The sequence below is a fragment of the Miniopterus schreibersii genome, assembly GCF_964146895.1.
Source record: "Miniopterus schreibersii genome assembly, chromosome: 1".
Taxonomy (NCBI): Eukaryota; Metazoa; Chordata; class Mammalia; order Chiroptera; family Miniopteridae; genus Miniopterus; species Miniopterus schreibersii.
The window spans coordinates 7,041,891-7,058,102 of record NC_138101.1 but is presented as its reverse complement, the minus strand read 5'-3'; the positions used below and the strand labels follow the sequence as shown (position 1 = coordinate 7,058,102).

At 43.4% G+C, this 16,212-nt stretch overlaps 1 protein-coding gene across 4 annotated transcripts in view; it reads right to left on the bottom strand.

Moving 5' to 3' along the window:
- Positions 1–3,566: 3,566 nt before the first annotated feature.
- C1QTNF7 (C1q and TNF related 7) overlaps positions 3,567–16,212 on the bottom strand; it is an 86,026-nt gene continuing 73,380 nt past the window's right edge. For 3 of the 4 annotated variants that reach the window (XM_081149417.1, XM_081149414.1, XM_081149416.1), the window contains exons 2-3: positions 11,759–12,004; positions 4,656–5,644 (exon numbers count right to left, since the gene is read on the bottom strand). In XM_081149417.1, coding sequence (XP_081005543.1) covers positions 5,013–5,644; positions 11,759–11,996 — 870 coding nt within the window. In that variant the 5' untranslated portion in view covers positions 11,997–12,004 and the 3' untranslated portion in view covers positions 4,656–5,012. Of the gene's footprint in view, positions 5,645–11,758; positions 12,005–16,212 lie in introns of all 4 variants that reach the window. The other variant, XM_081149415.1, reaches the window with a different exon arrangement.

Below are 16,212 nucleotides of genomic sequence, written 5' to 3'. Positions count from 1 at the left end.
TTATTGAACATATATCATGGCAGGCATTGTGTGCAGTCCTGGAATATAAAGATAAATAGAACAAAGTCTCCATCAGGTGGACACATGTAGAAATGTATAATAATACCGTGATGGACTATTGTGGAATGAGAGTGAAATAGGGTAAGGACATGATAGTTGGGAACACGGGCTCTGGAGCCAGACTCCCTGGGTCCACTGTGCCACTTATTATTTACTTAAGACATTTCTTATCCTCTCTGTCTCTCCATTTCCTCATCTGTAAAATGGAGAGAATATTTGGAAGATCGAATTGAGCTAATACACATAAAACACTTGACTAGCACTCGGTAAGTGTTCGCTGTTGCTACCGTGACTATGTACGAAACCCCAGATGACAAGGGGACACACAAGGCCACCTGCGATTCCTGTGGGGCACAGGGCAAGAGAAAAGGGAGTAACTCTTTTTTTTTTTAATCCATACCCAGGGCCTTTTTCCCATTGCTTTTCAGAGAGATTGGAAGAGGGAGAGAGAGAGAGAGAAAGAAACATCGATGTGTCATTGATTAGTTTTTCTCCCACATGTGCCCCAACTGGGGCTGGGGATCGAGCCTGCAACCCAGGTACATGCCCTTGGCCAGAATCGAACCCCGGACCCTTCAGTCCACAGGCTGATGCTCTAACCACGGAGCCAAACTGGCCAGGGCTGGGGAGTAACTTTAAGCTGATCCTTAGAAGGCGAGCTGGTGAGGCAGCCAAGGAAGCGGCACGCGGGGAGGGTGCGAGGCGCCGAGGGGGGCGCCCGGGACGGCAGTTCTCGGCAGCCTCTTGGCCTGTGGGTTGCATGTGGGTGACTTCTGGAGATGTGACTATAAAAATACGCAGAGGCTAGATCCTAAAAGGTCTAGTGTGCTTTGCTAAACAGTGTTTGTGTTAGTATTAGGTAGGATAACATTTTTTTTGCAAATGACAGAATACCCACCCACCTCAAAAAAGCTTAAGTAAAAATGGCATTTAATGAAAAGTCCAAACGAAGAGATGGCTGCAGATATGTGTAGATCAGGGTTCACAGGATGACTCCAGGACCTGTCTCCCACCTCCCTTATCTCTGTTTCTTTGCCTCACCTGTCCTCGGCTCCATTCGCAGATAACACTATGCTTTGTGATGGCAGGATGGCTGACCGAGGTTCACAGGCTCAAGTCCAGTCGAAAAGAATGAGACTCTCTTCTATAAAAGTCCCAGCAAAGTCTCCCCGGCTCCGATCGAGTCACCTGAGCCAGTCATTTTGGAGACTGGGTGCTCTGCCCTGCTAGATCAGGCCTGAGGGTTACGTATGGCGGGAGTCAACGCCAGTTAGAGGCCCAGAGGCGCAGCGTGTGCAGGAGGGTGGGCCTTCAGGGGGAGTGGGGGACGCGTGCCAGGGAAGCAGATATGGAAACCGGGCTCCATGGAAAAGCCCGGGGAAGTCCTGGGCACCTTTTTCAGTGTAGGCACTGGAGGACCCCTGCTGGCTTTCAAACCGTGGCGTGACATGACCAGATTAGCACGTTAGAAGGACAGATCCAGCCTAATGTGCGGTGTGGACTGGAGGGCTGTGGCTGAAGGCGAAGGTCAGCCAAAAGGTTTTTTACTAGTCCAGGGAAGGGATGCTGAGTATGAATGAAACCTCGGGATTGGGGGCAGAAAGGTGCAGTGATTCAGAAATGTCCACGTAGGGTCTAGGGACATAAGGATTTTATGCTGAATGAATTCGGTGGGGAAGGGAAGGAAGGCTTCTAGAATGGGCTTTAGGTTCTGCTTTGGGGACAGTGTGGGTAGGGATGCCGTTTACAGAAAGTGGAGCTACCGAAGGCGAAAGAGAGGAAGAGAGGAAGGTATAAAACAACAGATAGCTGACATCTAAAGTGAAGTTATGTCCACGATCATTTTCACAGGGTGGCAGAGAAAAAGTATATTCAGAATTTATGGAAACTTTCGCACCATAAATAATGTGATTCACATGATAAATGATCTGGACACGCCCTTGGCGTGGACAGGTACAAGGAAACACATGTGTCCTATAAGTGTGTAACACAGGTACGTGTGCTCCTGTACACGCAGCTTTGTATTAGCCTTGCTCTTTCCTTTTTTAGCTTTGTGCTGCTAATGTATTCTTCCCGTCTTTTGTCTATTTTTGTAGGTGGCTTTAGATCATTCTGGAATGAGGTGGCATCTAGTCAATAAATGTTTCTTAATGCATATCCATTGCAAGTCAGCCCTTACAAAGAATGATCGGAATGAGGCTTGGAACGTTTTAAACCAAAATTGCTCTCCTGTTTCCTTTCCACAAATATCCATAAATGTGGATAAATTCTATTCATTCTTTTTTTTTTAAGGAGTAAAAGACACCTGCATTTGCTTAAAAGTTTATCACTTTAATATTAAAATAGCTTTTCATTTTTCATGTTAGTGCTCTGAGCCCCGTCACCATCATATCGGGTACTTCAAAATGAAACTTATCTCTGGGCTTAGAACCAACTAGTTTTTAGTTTTAAAAGCTACTCAAAATAGGCTTTATAATGAAAGACACATGTAAAAGTTAAGCAAGTAAACAATGTCCCAAAAATAAATGCATCAATGGATCATGATAAAAAAATTTAATTGCATAATAATTGTATGGGTCATGACTATCAACAAAAACTTCTCCATTGCCAGTTTCTCCAGCAAATTCCACAGTCTTCAAGCGGCCCATGTTTCCACGCTCCCCAGATTGGCTTCTTCTGTTGGCTGTTTTTCATGTTTTCTAGCCTGGAATTCCAGGTTCAGGTGCTATCAGAGGCTGGTGACTACCTCAGAGCACCTTTGCTCAGTGCTCTGTCTCAGGGTTATTGCCCTTGGTCTGCCAGACCCATGTCTTGACTCAGAAAGAGAGGAACCAGTGGACAAAGGAGAAGAGGCAGAAGCAGGTGCTGGAAGCAAGACAGGCCTGGGAGGCGGGAGAAGCAAGCGTGGCCCTTGCACACAGCTCCTTGGTAATTCTGGATTCCACCTCTGGTCGTGGCGCCCGGCTCTGGAGCACACAGAGGCTCCACACTCTCTCAGGAATAAAGTCCCCAACCCTCAGGTTGGTGTTCAAGGTTCTTACAAATATGGCCCATGGGTTCCTTTCCTGGGTCTCTGTCCTCACTTTCACAATTTGTCCCATGATTACCTCTGTCTAAAGTGCCCTTTCCCTCATTTTGGCCACTGCAAGTCTCACCCATGACTTCAGGCCCAGGGAACAGAGAATTCCCCAGCTCTCCTCTCCTCCGAATTTGGGAGTAACCCCCCCCCCCTCCCAGCCAATTCCTTCCACAGCATTGTCTCTATCTCCAGGTTAGCACTTGGCATATTTTAGCAAGTTTGCTTTCAGAATTCTAGGTGTCTTGTGTGTGTGAGCATGTGTGTGTGTGTGTGCGCATGTGTGTATGTGCATGTGTGCACGTGCATACCATTGCCTTTCTTGTCTCCTTTCAAATTGTCTCCTTTCAAAGTTGACAGCAGGGCCTGTGCCATATTCGCACTGATGTTCCTTCGCCTTCAAAGAACGCGCCGCGGTGACCCACACATAGGAAGCACTAGGAGCTTTATTGAATGAATGATCAGAGAGAGGAACGCCTGGGAGGAGGCTGGAAGACACCAAAAGGGAGAGGATCTGGGAGCACTGTGACTACCAGCCAAGGGAGCGGCGATGACAGAGTTATGGGCGAGTCAGCCGAGGGACTGCAGTTCACTGGGGAACAGGGGGCTGACACTAAGAGCGTGTGGGACTAGGGAGGTGGGAGACTTGGGAGAGACAGACGCCTGGTCTCTCCCTCTCTCTTGTTCACTTCTCCCATCAGCTCACTCGTGAATCAGTGGGCATGTGCTTTGCTTTATCTGCATTCGATACCTAGACAATCCACCAGCCACAGTGTCCTTACCATAGTGTAAAGTAGTTTCCTTATTTGGGAAAGCTGAGAGGACAAATATTTGTCTTGGGAAACTATCAAGCGGACGGATTTAGGAGAACGACCTACTGGTCGGCCTCAGTAACTCGATTCTTTTTATTGCCATTTGGCCTCCCAGGCTCCTCTCTCTCCAGGTTTTCAGCCCTTCCTGATTGCAAATATCAGTGTGTTTTGAAGATGGTCGGGCAGAAAGCCACCCCTGAATTCTTTGTTTTCTTTGCATATCTCCCATCTGCTTAAAGACACACACCTTAGCACACGTCACATTTGTCCATGTTCTCTGGCCCCACTGAGCCAGTCTGTTTGCCTTGGTGCTCAGTGCTCTGAATGGGGACACTATACACTGGCCTGTATGAGGGGAGGGACTTGGTCTGAACTCATTAAACCCGAGCCAGCATCATAGTGTCTGGTTTACACAGGCTTCATTAAAGAGTGGTTGAATAAATATACAAGGTAGGGCAAAAGTAGGCTTATAGTTGTATCGACTTTTGAATACAATAATTAATAAATACATGACATACAAGAATAAACTTTGAGTTTCACGTGCAAGCACGAAGGAAGAAATAATAAAAAAAATTATGACTTCACTTTAACTTGCTTGGAATTACTCAGCATCACTTACCTTTGGTTTCTGACTAACTGCAGCCTTTTGAGAATTATCAAAGACTTTGTCTGGGAAGTTATGATTCTTTTAAATAATAGGCAAAAATGTAATTTCATAAAGATTTAATGAGACAATATCATTGCTGGCTAGTTTTATCACTCAGGGAATTTAATAAAAAAAATTGTTAACGTTGTCTTGACTTTGTTTAAATATTTATGAACACTGCTTTCAAGAGAATTCATATCTGGGGTTATTGTTTTATATAATTCACCTTGGTGTGGTTTCAACAGTTTGCTGTCTCATCTTGTTTTAATCGATGTTGCTAGAACTGCCTGTAAATACTCTGGAATCTGAGTGGTAGTGTCTTTGGATCTTGTTTCTGTGTGTTCCACCTTCCAGGGCCCCCAGATTAAATCAAAGAGTCTCCCAAAGGGTTTTGGCACATGCTGGTCAGCTGTCCTGGTCACAGCTCGTCGTCTTCTGATATGGAATCCAGATAATCTGTGTCAACGTATAGGAGAAACCCGGAGAACAAGCTGTCCGCCCAGCCTGGGTCCGAGAAGAGGCCGTTCTGGTCAGTGAAAAAGATCTCCAGCCAGACTTCATCTTCTGGCTGTAGATAGATGACCGTGGACCCAGAAGCCACGTCGTGGTTCCCTGTGTTGGCATCGAAGGTCTTTATCCGGTACTGCCCATTGTGTACCAGCCCGATCGCCAGGTGCTTGTTTGCCAATGTGATATCATAAGAAAAGTAATAGATCCCTGGGAAGGCGCAGATGAACTTCCCCGTGGCAGGGTTGTAGTGCTCTCCCTCATTGAAGAGGACCTTGTTGAATATAATCGGTAGCCTTTCTTCTGGGTAGCTGGTTGTGATGCCAACAGAAAAGGCAGATTTGAGCACGATGCTTCCACATCTACAAACTCCAGGCAGCCCTGGGTCTCCTTGTTCTCCTCTGTCTCCCTTCTGTCCAGGAGGCCCAGCTGGACCAACTTCTCCTTTCTCTCCCTCTGGTCCCATGGGTCCTTTCTTTCCAGTTTCTCCTCGGTCCCCTTTCTCTCCAGCAAGGCCCAGTGGTCCAGTCTTACCTTTCAAGCCTTTAAGAGAGAGTTTGCAGTTTAATGAACAGCTCTTCTAAATACAGAGTGACTAACAGCCCACATAGTCCCAGCATGCCCAAAATTTGTCTTTTCAGACAACTTTCAACTGTGTACTACTAAACAATGAATCTTTTACGTAAACACTGATACACTAAAATATGGAAATAGGAAATTTTCATCAGAATTGCAAGTAAATTTTCCAGAGTATGTGAGAAATCATTTAATCCTGACTAATTTAAAATAATTAACTATCATTCTGACGATGGATCTCCTGTCACTAACTTAGTTACAAACAGGTAGTCATTCCTACAGAAAGAACTGAAGGGGAGTGATGTTGGTATCATTCCCCAGAGTGGGGTCATGGGAGCAGACAGAACCAGGCGTGTCCTTAGAGGCTGTTTAATCTCATGCCCCATTTTTTTTTTTTTTTAAAATCCTCATCAGAGGATATTTTTTCCATTGATTTTTAGAGAGAGGGGAAGGGAGGGAAGAGGGGAATAGAGAGAGAGAAAGAGAGAAACATAGACATGAGAGACACATCGATTGGTTGCCTCTGGCATGTACATGCCCTCAAAGGGAATTGAACCTGAGACCCTTCGGTCCAAGGGCCAACTCTCTAACCACTGAATCAAACTGGCCAGGGCTCATGCCTCATTCTACTATTAGTTTTAATAATAAAAGAATTAATCAAAATGAGATTAGCTCATACTTATTGAATATTTACTATGTACCGGGAACAGCATTTTATTTACGTACATTACCTTCTTTAAGTTTTGCAACTAGGAATTATTATTACTTCCATTGTAGATGAAGAAACTGAGCCATGGAGAAGTTCTTTGCTCAAGGAGACAGAGCTAGTGAGGGATGGAGCTGTGATCTGAACTCGCGTCTGCCTGACTCTGGAGCCTGGGCATTTCTGGGCAGTGGCTACAGTGTAAATTGGAAAGGGCTCCTGGCACCTCGTGAGGGCTCAATATGCTCCGATATCCCAATAACAGTGACTGTTACCACTGCGCAGTCAGTCTTTTTTGGAGGAGAAAACTGAGCCCTGGAGAGGTGGAGCAAGGCCAGGACTGGAATCCAAGTCTCAGCTAATGATGCTTCCCCGTCATCAAAATCTCTCTCACCTTTGGGGCTGGAATCAAGAATCCTAAATTCTGTCTGGCTCTGCAGCTAAGTAGGCTGTATCATTTTTGGCAAGTCCCTTAATTTCTCTGGGTCTCCTTACATACAGAAAAGACATAATAGCTGTGAAAAGATTTCAACAAATTCAAAATCACCATAGTGGAATATTTTCTGTTTGTCCAATTTTTTATGTCTACAGATCAACCATAGGCTAACTGCAGAGAAATAGTGATAGTGACTCGAAAGCGATAAACAACATCTATTTAATTTTTAAATCAACTGTGTAACAGCAATGACTTAGTAGCATAAAAAAGGTCATTCAATTTCATGGCCAAATCCATTCCGTAAATAGTGCCTGTGTAATGGTACATTCTCAAAAATCTCCAAGTTATTGGTCATTTGTAATGTACTTTTGTAGTCAGGGAAAATATATTGTTGATATATGGTGCAGTTTATTCTCAGAAACTTTTATTAAGCAAAGCCTTTTTACCTTGACAGTGCTTTGATATCATCTGTTTGAATATATTACATGTGCATTGGTGTATGAGTTTGATAATTTTTCATTTATTTGGCAAATTTAGCAATAGAATGCTCTGGATAATGTACATTAGAAAAGAATTAGAGCTTTATTCTTAAGACATCAAATGTTTTGTTTCTATAATTTTGGAAAGACACTGTTTGACAATTAATGCTGCATAAAAGATGCTAGTAATGAAAGCAAATATTTTTTGGCAACTAAGATCAGCATTATTACTGCTTATAGAACTGTTCTCTAGCTGTAGACGACATTTGTTCTTTTCTTTCTTTTTAAAAATTCTCACCCAAGGATATGATTTTATTGATTTTAGAGAGGAAGGGGGAGAGAAAAACATTGATGCGAGAGAGACACATCTATCAGTGGCCTCCTGTATGCACCCTGGTAGGGAATCAAACCTGCCATCTTTGGGTGCACGGGACAGCACTCCAACAAACTGAGCCACACCAGCCAGGGTGACATTTGTTCTTAAACTGAAATTCCACTGACTCCAGCCAGAGCACAATCTGGTATTTATTTCTTGAAATAAGGTGATAATAGTCTGACCTCTTAATGATTGCTTTTTTTTTTTTTTTGATAGAAGTATAATATAAATATCATTTTGCTAATAAGTTAATTGTTGAATCAAAGTCAACAACTTCTAAATTGTCATTTTATCTTCAATAGGAGCTTAACTTTTGCCGTCTTCACCGGTTGACTTTTGATGCATCAATTTAAAAAAAGACATTTGGCATCAGTAATAATTTGACCATTAAGTTTCATTATGTACTCAAATCCCTTTGCCTCTGTGACTTTGGGAAAGTCAATTCTTGTCTGAATTTCAACTGCCCCATTTGTACTATGAAGAAATTGGATCCAAATCCACTCCAAATCTGGTGGGAAAAGCAGTAAACAGTGACTCAGCAGGCCAGGGAGAAGAGCCTCGTCCAGCCAGGAGTGAGGAGGATCTGACAGAGGGGCTTCATCTCTCCGGCTTCAGTTTCCCAGAACTGAAAATTCTTTGAGATCGAAGCATAAGTACTAAGGTGCAATTTTACAATGAGAAGGTCTTCACAATTTCAGCGTTTGGATTTCCTGTAGCTGTTTACTATTCTTCCTGCTGGGAGTTAGGTAATCGGGGACTAGCTGTAATAATTTAGTGAGTCTCCCTGCTGGGAGTTAGGTAATCGGGGACTAGCTGTAATAATTTACAGCGAGTCTTCCTGTTTGTGTCACAGATTTTCCCTGTGCTAAGGACTCATGAATAAAGAATAGAAAGAAGGGACAGATCATTCTCTCTCCCCACTCAGTCAGAAATATGACTGTGTAGAGAGAATTAGGGAGATAATATTACCTACGCTTAAGTACTGAAGCTTGGAGAGAAAGTATTTCTTCTTAACTCTCCGTGAGATGGGCTTACAAAGATTTTTTTTCAGTGCCATTTCTTTCTTGCATCCCACCCACCCATGGAGGACTTACGAATGCCTGCATGCACCTGGACCATCTAATGTTGACTGACCATCGCCACAGGCCAGGCACTGTACTAGGGGCTAAGTGAGACCTTGACATGAATGACACCTTGCCCCGCCTTCGAGTTGGCTGTCATTGTGTATTAGACTGTCATCTGCAAATACGGGTCTTAGCTAAGTTCATAAGTATCCAAAGCCATAGAATAAACCAGCATTATCTACTTCATGAGGGGCCTCTAGTGTTATTTGAAGATATTCATGCGGATGTGTATTCAGATTAAATTAAATGTTAATAATATGACACAACAGTAATTGCCATAGACCAGTAAAGGAGACACATATTTTAATGTAAAATGTATAATTCAGTATAATAAGTTCTGTACTTGTAATTTGGGAAAGTGGGCGAAAGTCATGCTTGATCCTGCGTGCACTCGGTAGGGGTAATTGTGGCAAAGAAGACCTTCGTGGGGTAGCAAACGCGGGAGGAGGGAAGAGAAGCTGCCAGCTCCGTTGTGTCCTGCTCCGGCCACTTTGAAAGCATGTCCCCAGAGCCCCAGGGCCTGTTCCTGCAGCGTGTCCGTGAGGTGTGCTTCCCTTCACCCATCACAAGGCATCTCTACTTTTCCTTCCTTACTGGCATATATCCTTACGTATGTGTATGTGGATATTGATTTAAACAATCTCAGGTTGGGAAAGTCATTTTAGTTTTAAATCTCCATTTTTTTTCATTTGTGACATTGTTATTGCTGATTATAATAATTGCCAATAGGGTTACAGTGGACAATGAGTATTAGTGTAAAATTTCTGATCATAGGTGTAGTGAGTTCTTAATAAATGGCTATGATGATGACATACAGGGTGGGGCAAAAGTAGGTCTACAGTTGTTTGTATGGAAAACAATGCAATAATTAATAAATTATACTACAAGAATAAACTGTGTTTTGCATACTCACAACTGTAGACCTACTTTTGCCCCACCCTGTATTGTGACTGTATTTTTCTGTCTTGGCCTCCCCCACCCAGTGCTTGCTTATGAAGGCAAGGCCAGGCCTTATTCAGGCTTGTGTTCTCAGGATCTAGAACCAGAAGCAATTTTGCATCGCCCACCGAGGGAGAGTTGGCAACATCTGGAGACGTTTCTGGTTATCACAATAGGCAGGTTGTCACTGGTATGTAGTGGGACACTGCTGAATGCCTCACAATGCACAGGATGGTCATCCCACAGTAGATAAGTTTTCAGCCCAAAAGGTCATCAGTGTGGAGGTTGTGAAACACTGGTCTAGAACAATCCTGGTAGCCATAGGTGTGCAAAAAGCTTATGGAATGAATTATACACCAGTTGGATGGGTGAGTAAGTGGGTTGATGGGTACGGGGTATAGCTGGCCTCATACGTGGTTAAAATTGTAGCAATCATGAACATTTGATGTAATCTGAATGCACACCCATAAACACATCTTTAAATAACCCTAGAACTAGCTTGTAAAACAGAGCACTCATTTCTAGTTCATTATGTAGCTTTGGATATTCACGAACTTAGCCATGACTCACATTTGCAGATCACAATGCCGTGGTAAGAGCAGCTAGCATTTACTGAATGCTTAGCACATGGCGCTCATTCTAGTGCATGTTTTACATGTATTATTGTCCTTAATCTTCACAACCACCCTTACTACCCCCTGTTTACAAATGAGGACACTGAGACTCAAAGAGGCTATTTGCCCAATGATACTAAGTAGTAATGGAAGGAGCCAAGATTTCAGCCTAAGTCTTTCTGACTCCAATGCATGCTAGTTTAATCACTATATCATTGCTCCCAGGCCTAGCAAACGAACAGGGTTGGCAAGACCTAACTATGACCCTCGTGTTGCGATGGTATCTCAAGGCCATTCACGATCATGACACAGCCGTACGTTGTGTTCACAGGTACTGCTTATAGAAGGATCTGAAAGGTAAGATTTAAGCTCCAATGAATGGTTTTTTACCTGATGTTGAACTTCCACCTAAAGATTCTTTATCTAATGTTGAACAGCATTCACGCATTTGGTAGCTACTGATTTGCCAAGTATTTTCAGCACGGCAAATTCAGAAATGAATTATTAGCCAATAATTTGCATATATATATATTGTTTCATATACTAGCACTAAATGAGGTGCAATGACTAGAGAGATTCACATTTCTTACATCTCTTGACATTGTCTGCCTATCTTTTGTCCCAGTTTTTACATTCAGACACGTGTTTTTGAAGATTGATTCTAAATCACTCCCTTTCAGGGTTAACACCGCCTCTCTAGAATTTTAATCTGTTTTACTCCGAAGGGTCACAGAATCTGGCAAGCTTCCCGGGCCAACTTGTTGTGGGAAAGAAGTGAAAATTACTGAAAGGCTGGGGGGCGTTGTGTTGCTGTAAAGAGCAACATGAAATCTAGTTTTTCTAGCTTTTACGGGACAGGTGTGAGAGTGGGAACCAGGAAAGGAGGCTACACAGTACTTTCGCCATTTCATCTTTGAAGAAGAAAACCTAGAGCCCCCTTTTTGTGTCTTTGTTCAGGATTAGTGCAGAACAGGATGCTTTGGGCCCCTAATCCTGCCTCCGCTTCATCTCCCCCCGTCCACCCGTCTGTCCACCCATCGCGCCCTCCCGCGGGCAGCCTGCCTGCCGATGGCCCAGCCCAGGGCGCACTGGCATCCGAGCTGGGCCCAGCTCTGCCAGGCACTAGCAGCGCCCGCCCTCGGCGGTAACCCATTTGGTCCTGGCGCCGCTCAGTGTCCCCATCTGTGAAACGCGATGGCTTCCACCTGGAGGGCTTGTTGTTTCAATAAAACGAGAGCCCACGAGCAGAGTCAGAGCAGCGTCTGAAGCAGCCCAGGTGCAGTCAGTCCTTATGATCGAGGAGGGTGAGCAGGGGAGGGTCTCAAGGGACAGTTCCCACAGGAAAAAGCCTCAAAGAAAGGGAGTTTCAGGTGGAGGGAAGGAGGGGTTACGGAACCCGTCGTTCGTTACCTGCAGCCCCCTTCTCGCCTTTCTCGCCTTTCCTGCCATCTCTCCCGTCTCGTCCTGGAAGGCCGATCCGACCGTGGGGCCCCGGGGAACCGCTCGCTCCAGGGGGGCCCGGAGGCCCGGGTAAGCCAGGGATGCTACAGATATATCTCGGGGAGTAGCTGTCTCCTTTGAACTGGTTACCTCGAGGTTGTCCACTTGCACAAATGGCAAAACTTGTGACATAGAGCAAGACAAACATCTTTGGCTCTGCAAGAAAAGCACACAGACATGAATGCAGCCTCTCAGGTGGGGCTTTAGTGTAACTGAACATGAGAACGGGCATTTACAGGCAGCCACTGCAGTGCTCACCTTTCCATGGATGTAAAAAATCACTGCTCACCCTCATAATTCCATTAGAAACGATTAACCAGTTACTGATCAAGTTCTCAGTGCCCCACACAGGGTTGGCGAAAGATTGATTTTAAAAGTTTCAAAATAATCCCTTTGTTGCATATTTTCTGCAGGAATCAATGATGGACTTTGCTAAAATGTTTTCTTTTTGCCAAAGTAATGCATGGTTTTTGCAAATTGGAGATACCAATGAATAAGCTAAACATGAATATATTCTCACCACCCTAAGATAATTACTCTTTACATTAAAAAAAATTATCTTTATTGTTGAAAGTATTACAGATGTCCTCTTTATTTCCGCATTGACCCCTCTACCCTGCACTCACCCCCTACCCAGCCTTCACCACACTATGGTCTGTGTCCATGGGTTGTGCATATACTCATATAAATTCTTAGGTTAATCTCTCCCTCCCTCCCGCCCCCCCACCTTCCCTCTGAGATTCGTCAGTCTGTTCCATGCTTCCATGTCACTGAGTCTGTTTTGATACCTACATCCTTCCAGTCCTTTTTCTATGCCATAGAGAAAAGTGATAGCGTGTCATTCCTGCCATTCTTCAACTTTTTCCACTTAACAAGATATCACGAGCATCTTGCCACGTCAAAACTGATTCATAACATTAAAAATTGTTGGATTGTCTCTGCTACCCTTTATGTACAGAATTCCCCACCATGGACATTTGTTTCCAGCTTTCTGCCAATATAAACACCACGCTAGAATCCTTCCATCGAGTCTTTGCATGCATCCCTGGTTGTTTTCGTAGAATTTCTGGGCTTTTTAAAGCAGGAGAAAGAGGTATTTTCAGGAAAACCATGTTTTTCACCAAATAATCACGTGCAATGCCAATTAGTGTTAATTGGGGTACTCTGCATGTCCTGAGGGGGGTCTCAGACTTTAATTTAAAATCTGCAGGATATAATGCCCTGCTGTCCCATTAAAGCTGTGAGCACCGGGACTCAATTAAAGAGCTGAGTGAAATCAAAGCATGCTTAGTGCCACGTGCTCTGAGTGAAGCAGGCGACAGGTCTCTTCAGCTGTGATCTGATAGGACTTGATTTTTCCCTCCATAAAGCCTGGCAGCTGAGAATGATGGATCATTTATTGATTGATTTATTTAAATGTCTTTATTGATTTCACAGAGAGGAAGGGAGAGGGAGAGAGAGATAAAAACATCAATGATGAGAGAGTCATTGATCGGCTGCCTCCTGCACACCCTCTACTGGGAATCCATCGAGCCCGCAACCCAGGCATGTGCCCTGACCGGGAATCTAACCTCCATCTCCTGGATCATAGGTCCACGCTCAACTGCTGAGCCATGCTGGTGGGGCTGATGGACCATTTATTACCATGACATTTGGCATATGGTCTGAGGGGTGGCCAGTGTAGGCTGGGGACACCTGATTTTCTATGCTAAATGGTCTTTAGCATCAGCAGAGTCTTGGATGGGAGAATGTATACATGTCATTCTGGGGCATGAATAAGTAGTTTTTAGGTAGTTGGGCCTCTGCTTTAATAGGAAATCTGTACAATGCTTGATATAGATGCCTGATCTATACTTACCCAAAGGAAAAAATTATACAATGTGGGAACAGCAATCAGATAAAGCTTCTTTGTTTTTTTTTTGATAGTCACATTGGAAAATTAACCAGGCACACTATACCACTTTTATGGTACCCATGGGGAATTTGAAACATCTTGGAATTAGACCCAGAAATTTGCCAGAACAAAGGAATGACAAACTGAGAAAAACAGTGTGCACATATGGTTTGAAACAGATCTGATTCCTAGAAATCTTATTAGTAAAAAACTGAAGCAACTTATCCAAACATAGGCTCTATGTCCTTGACCAAATCTCCATGTTACCAGTGGGCCCTCCCCCCAGCATCAAGGAGAATATCCTTGCCATACCCTGTCTGTTTGATTTGTCATGTGGCACAAACTCAAAATTACTGATCCAACTGGGATTAAGTCACTTTCTGAAAAGCCTAGAGGATCTGATAAAAATGTAGTCCTTTCAAACATGTCTCAGATGAAGGAAATGGAAAGAGCCTTCTAACCCCCCCCCCCTTGCCACAATTAAAACAAGATGCAATAATTACATTGCTAGTTCTTCTTTCTTGTAAAAAACAGATCAGAGGAGGCTTTGAGAAGGGTTTTGAGAAGATGCTCATACAAGACAGTCATAAAAAGGCCTTTCAACCAGACATTTGATGGGATGCTGTAGCTCCTAGGAGCTGGTTCTAAGAGGGACTTGACATTATCTGGAGAGAAGTCGCTTTGGGCAGTGGAATCTCAGACACTCTGATGAAGCTGACATCACAAGTTAGGGGCAAGTCTATGAGGAAGCGCGTGGTGAGGTCTAGGTTATGGTGGATGGAGAAAGCAGAAATTTTAGATGTACTTGGAAGAAAGGGTATTAATATTTCCAATAGCCAGACACCAAAGTGCTCAAAAGAGGAGTAAAAACAATGTAAACAAATGCATTCATGGAACAAATGGGCTGCTTTCATTGACAAGTGCACTAGGATATTTTCTGTCTAGTAGTCTAAATGCTGGAAGAATCCTCGGTTAGAGTTTTCTGAAAGGCACTCAGAGTGATTATCCATGAACAGTCCTCATCAGAAATGAGGAACAATGGGTTGTGGTGCCTGATGCGTGATGATGGCATGGTTATGAGTGGCCGATAGAGTCTTGGGACTCAGTTTGTCAGGATGACAAAGGGGTATGGATTATAATGGGAAACTACAGTGGCATCACCCTGTAATGGTTCTTTATTTCACTTAGAAGTCAATAGCCTCATGGTAGATGGTCTACAAGGCCCTACTTGGCCTGGCACTGTACCTCCCTCTTCCCTGAATTTATCTTCTATTCTCCTTCCCACTTTCTCAGCTCCAGTCACACTGACTTTCTTGATGTCCCTCAAATAGACCAGGAATGCCTTGCCTTAGGGTCTGCACACTGTCCTTCCTCTCTCTAGAACTCTGTTCTCCAGATGTCCATATGTCTCCCTCTCTTATGTCCCTCCTCAAGTCTTTGCTGAAATGCCACCCTCTCATTAAAGCCAACTCTTACCACCTTATTGAACATTGAAATCCACCTCCTCCTACCTCCTGACCCTCCCTCATTCTGCTGATTTTTTATCTTCTCTATTGTACTTGTCCTCTAACTCATTAGATTATTTTTTATCCTTAGTGTTCTTTTTCACACCATGTACTTTATCTGCTAGAATGTAAGCTCTGTGAGGGCAGGATCTTCGCGTCTTTAACGTCTCCAATCATCTAATACAGTGTTTGGCACAATCTCAACTCAGGCTGGGGGCAGAGGAGAAGATATTTTTGGTGGAAGATATGACTTTTGTGAGAAAAAAAATGAAACAAAAAACAAAACAAAAAAAACAACCAGAGAGAATGGGATATGATAGTATCACAAGAGAAGAAGAAAAGAGAGGGTTTAAGGAGACATTCCTGAAGTCTACGGGTCCCTTCTCCAGAGTTTGAGAAATGCAAATAAAAGACTTGAATTATTTTAATTTTTTATAATCTAAAGCATTTAAAATATTTTCAATATGTATTTTTGTATAGGTAGAACATGCACATTCATAAATTTAAAAAATAGAGTATGTAATGAAAGATAAACTTCTCCTTCCTTCCAGCCTCCCAGCCCTGCAGTTTCCTTTTCTCGAGGCAGCCGCCGTTGCTAGTTTCTCGTGAGCCCTCCTTCCCCATGTTGGCCTACGGTACGCAACTTTCTGTACTTTGGTTTTCCACATGGCGGGGATCTTTTTGTTATCAGTGTGTATAGTGTTGCTGTTTTGTTTCTGTTTTTTAGTGGCTGTGGAATATTCATCGTATGAATGTGTCGTATTTAACTAATAGTACACTGATAAATATTTGGGATATTTTCGTTCTTGTACTGTTACTAACAGTGCAATAGTGCAATAACTATCTCTGTACAGTGCAATGGGTATTTCCATATATATATTCTTTACACATTGTTTATGACATGAGCATGAAGAAGCTTTGCCTAGTTTGCCTTTTATTTTGTTCATGTATTTAAAAAAACATTT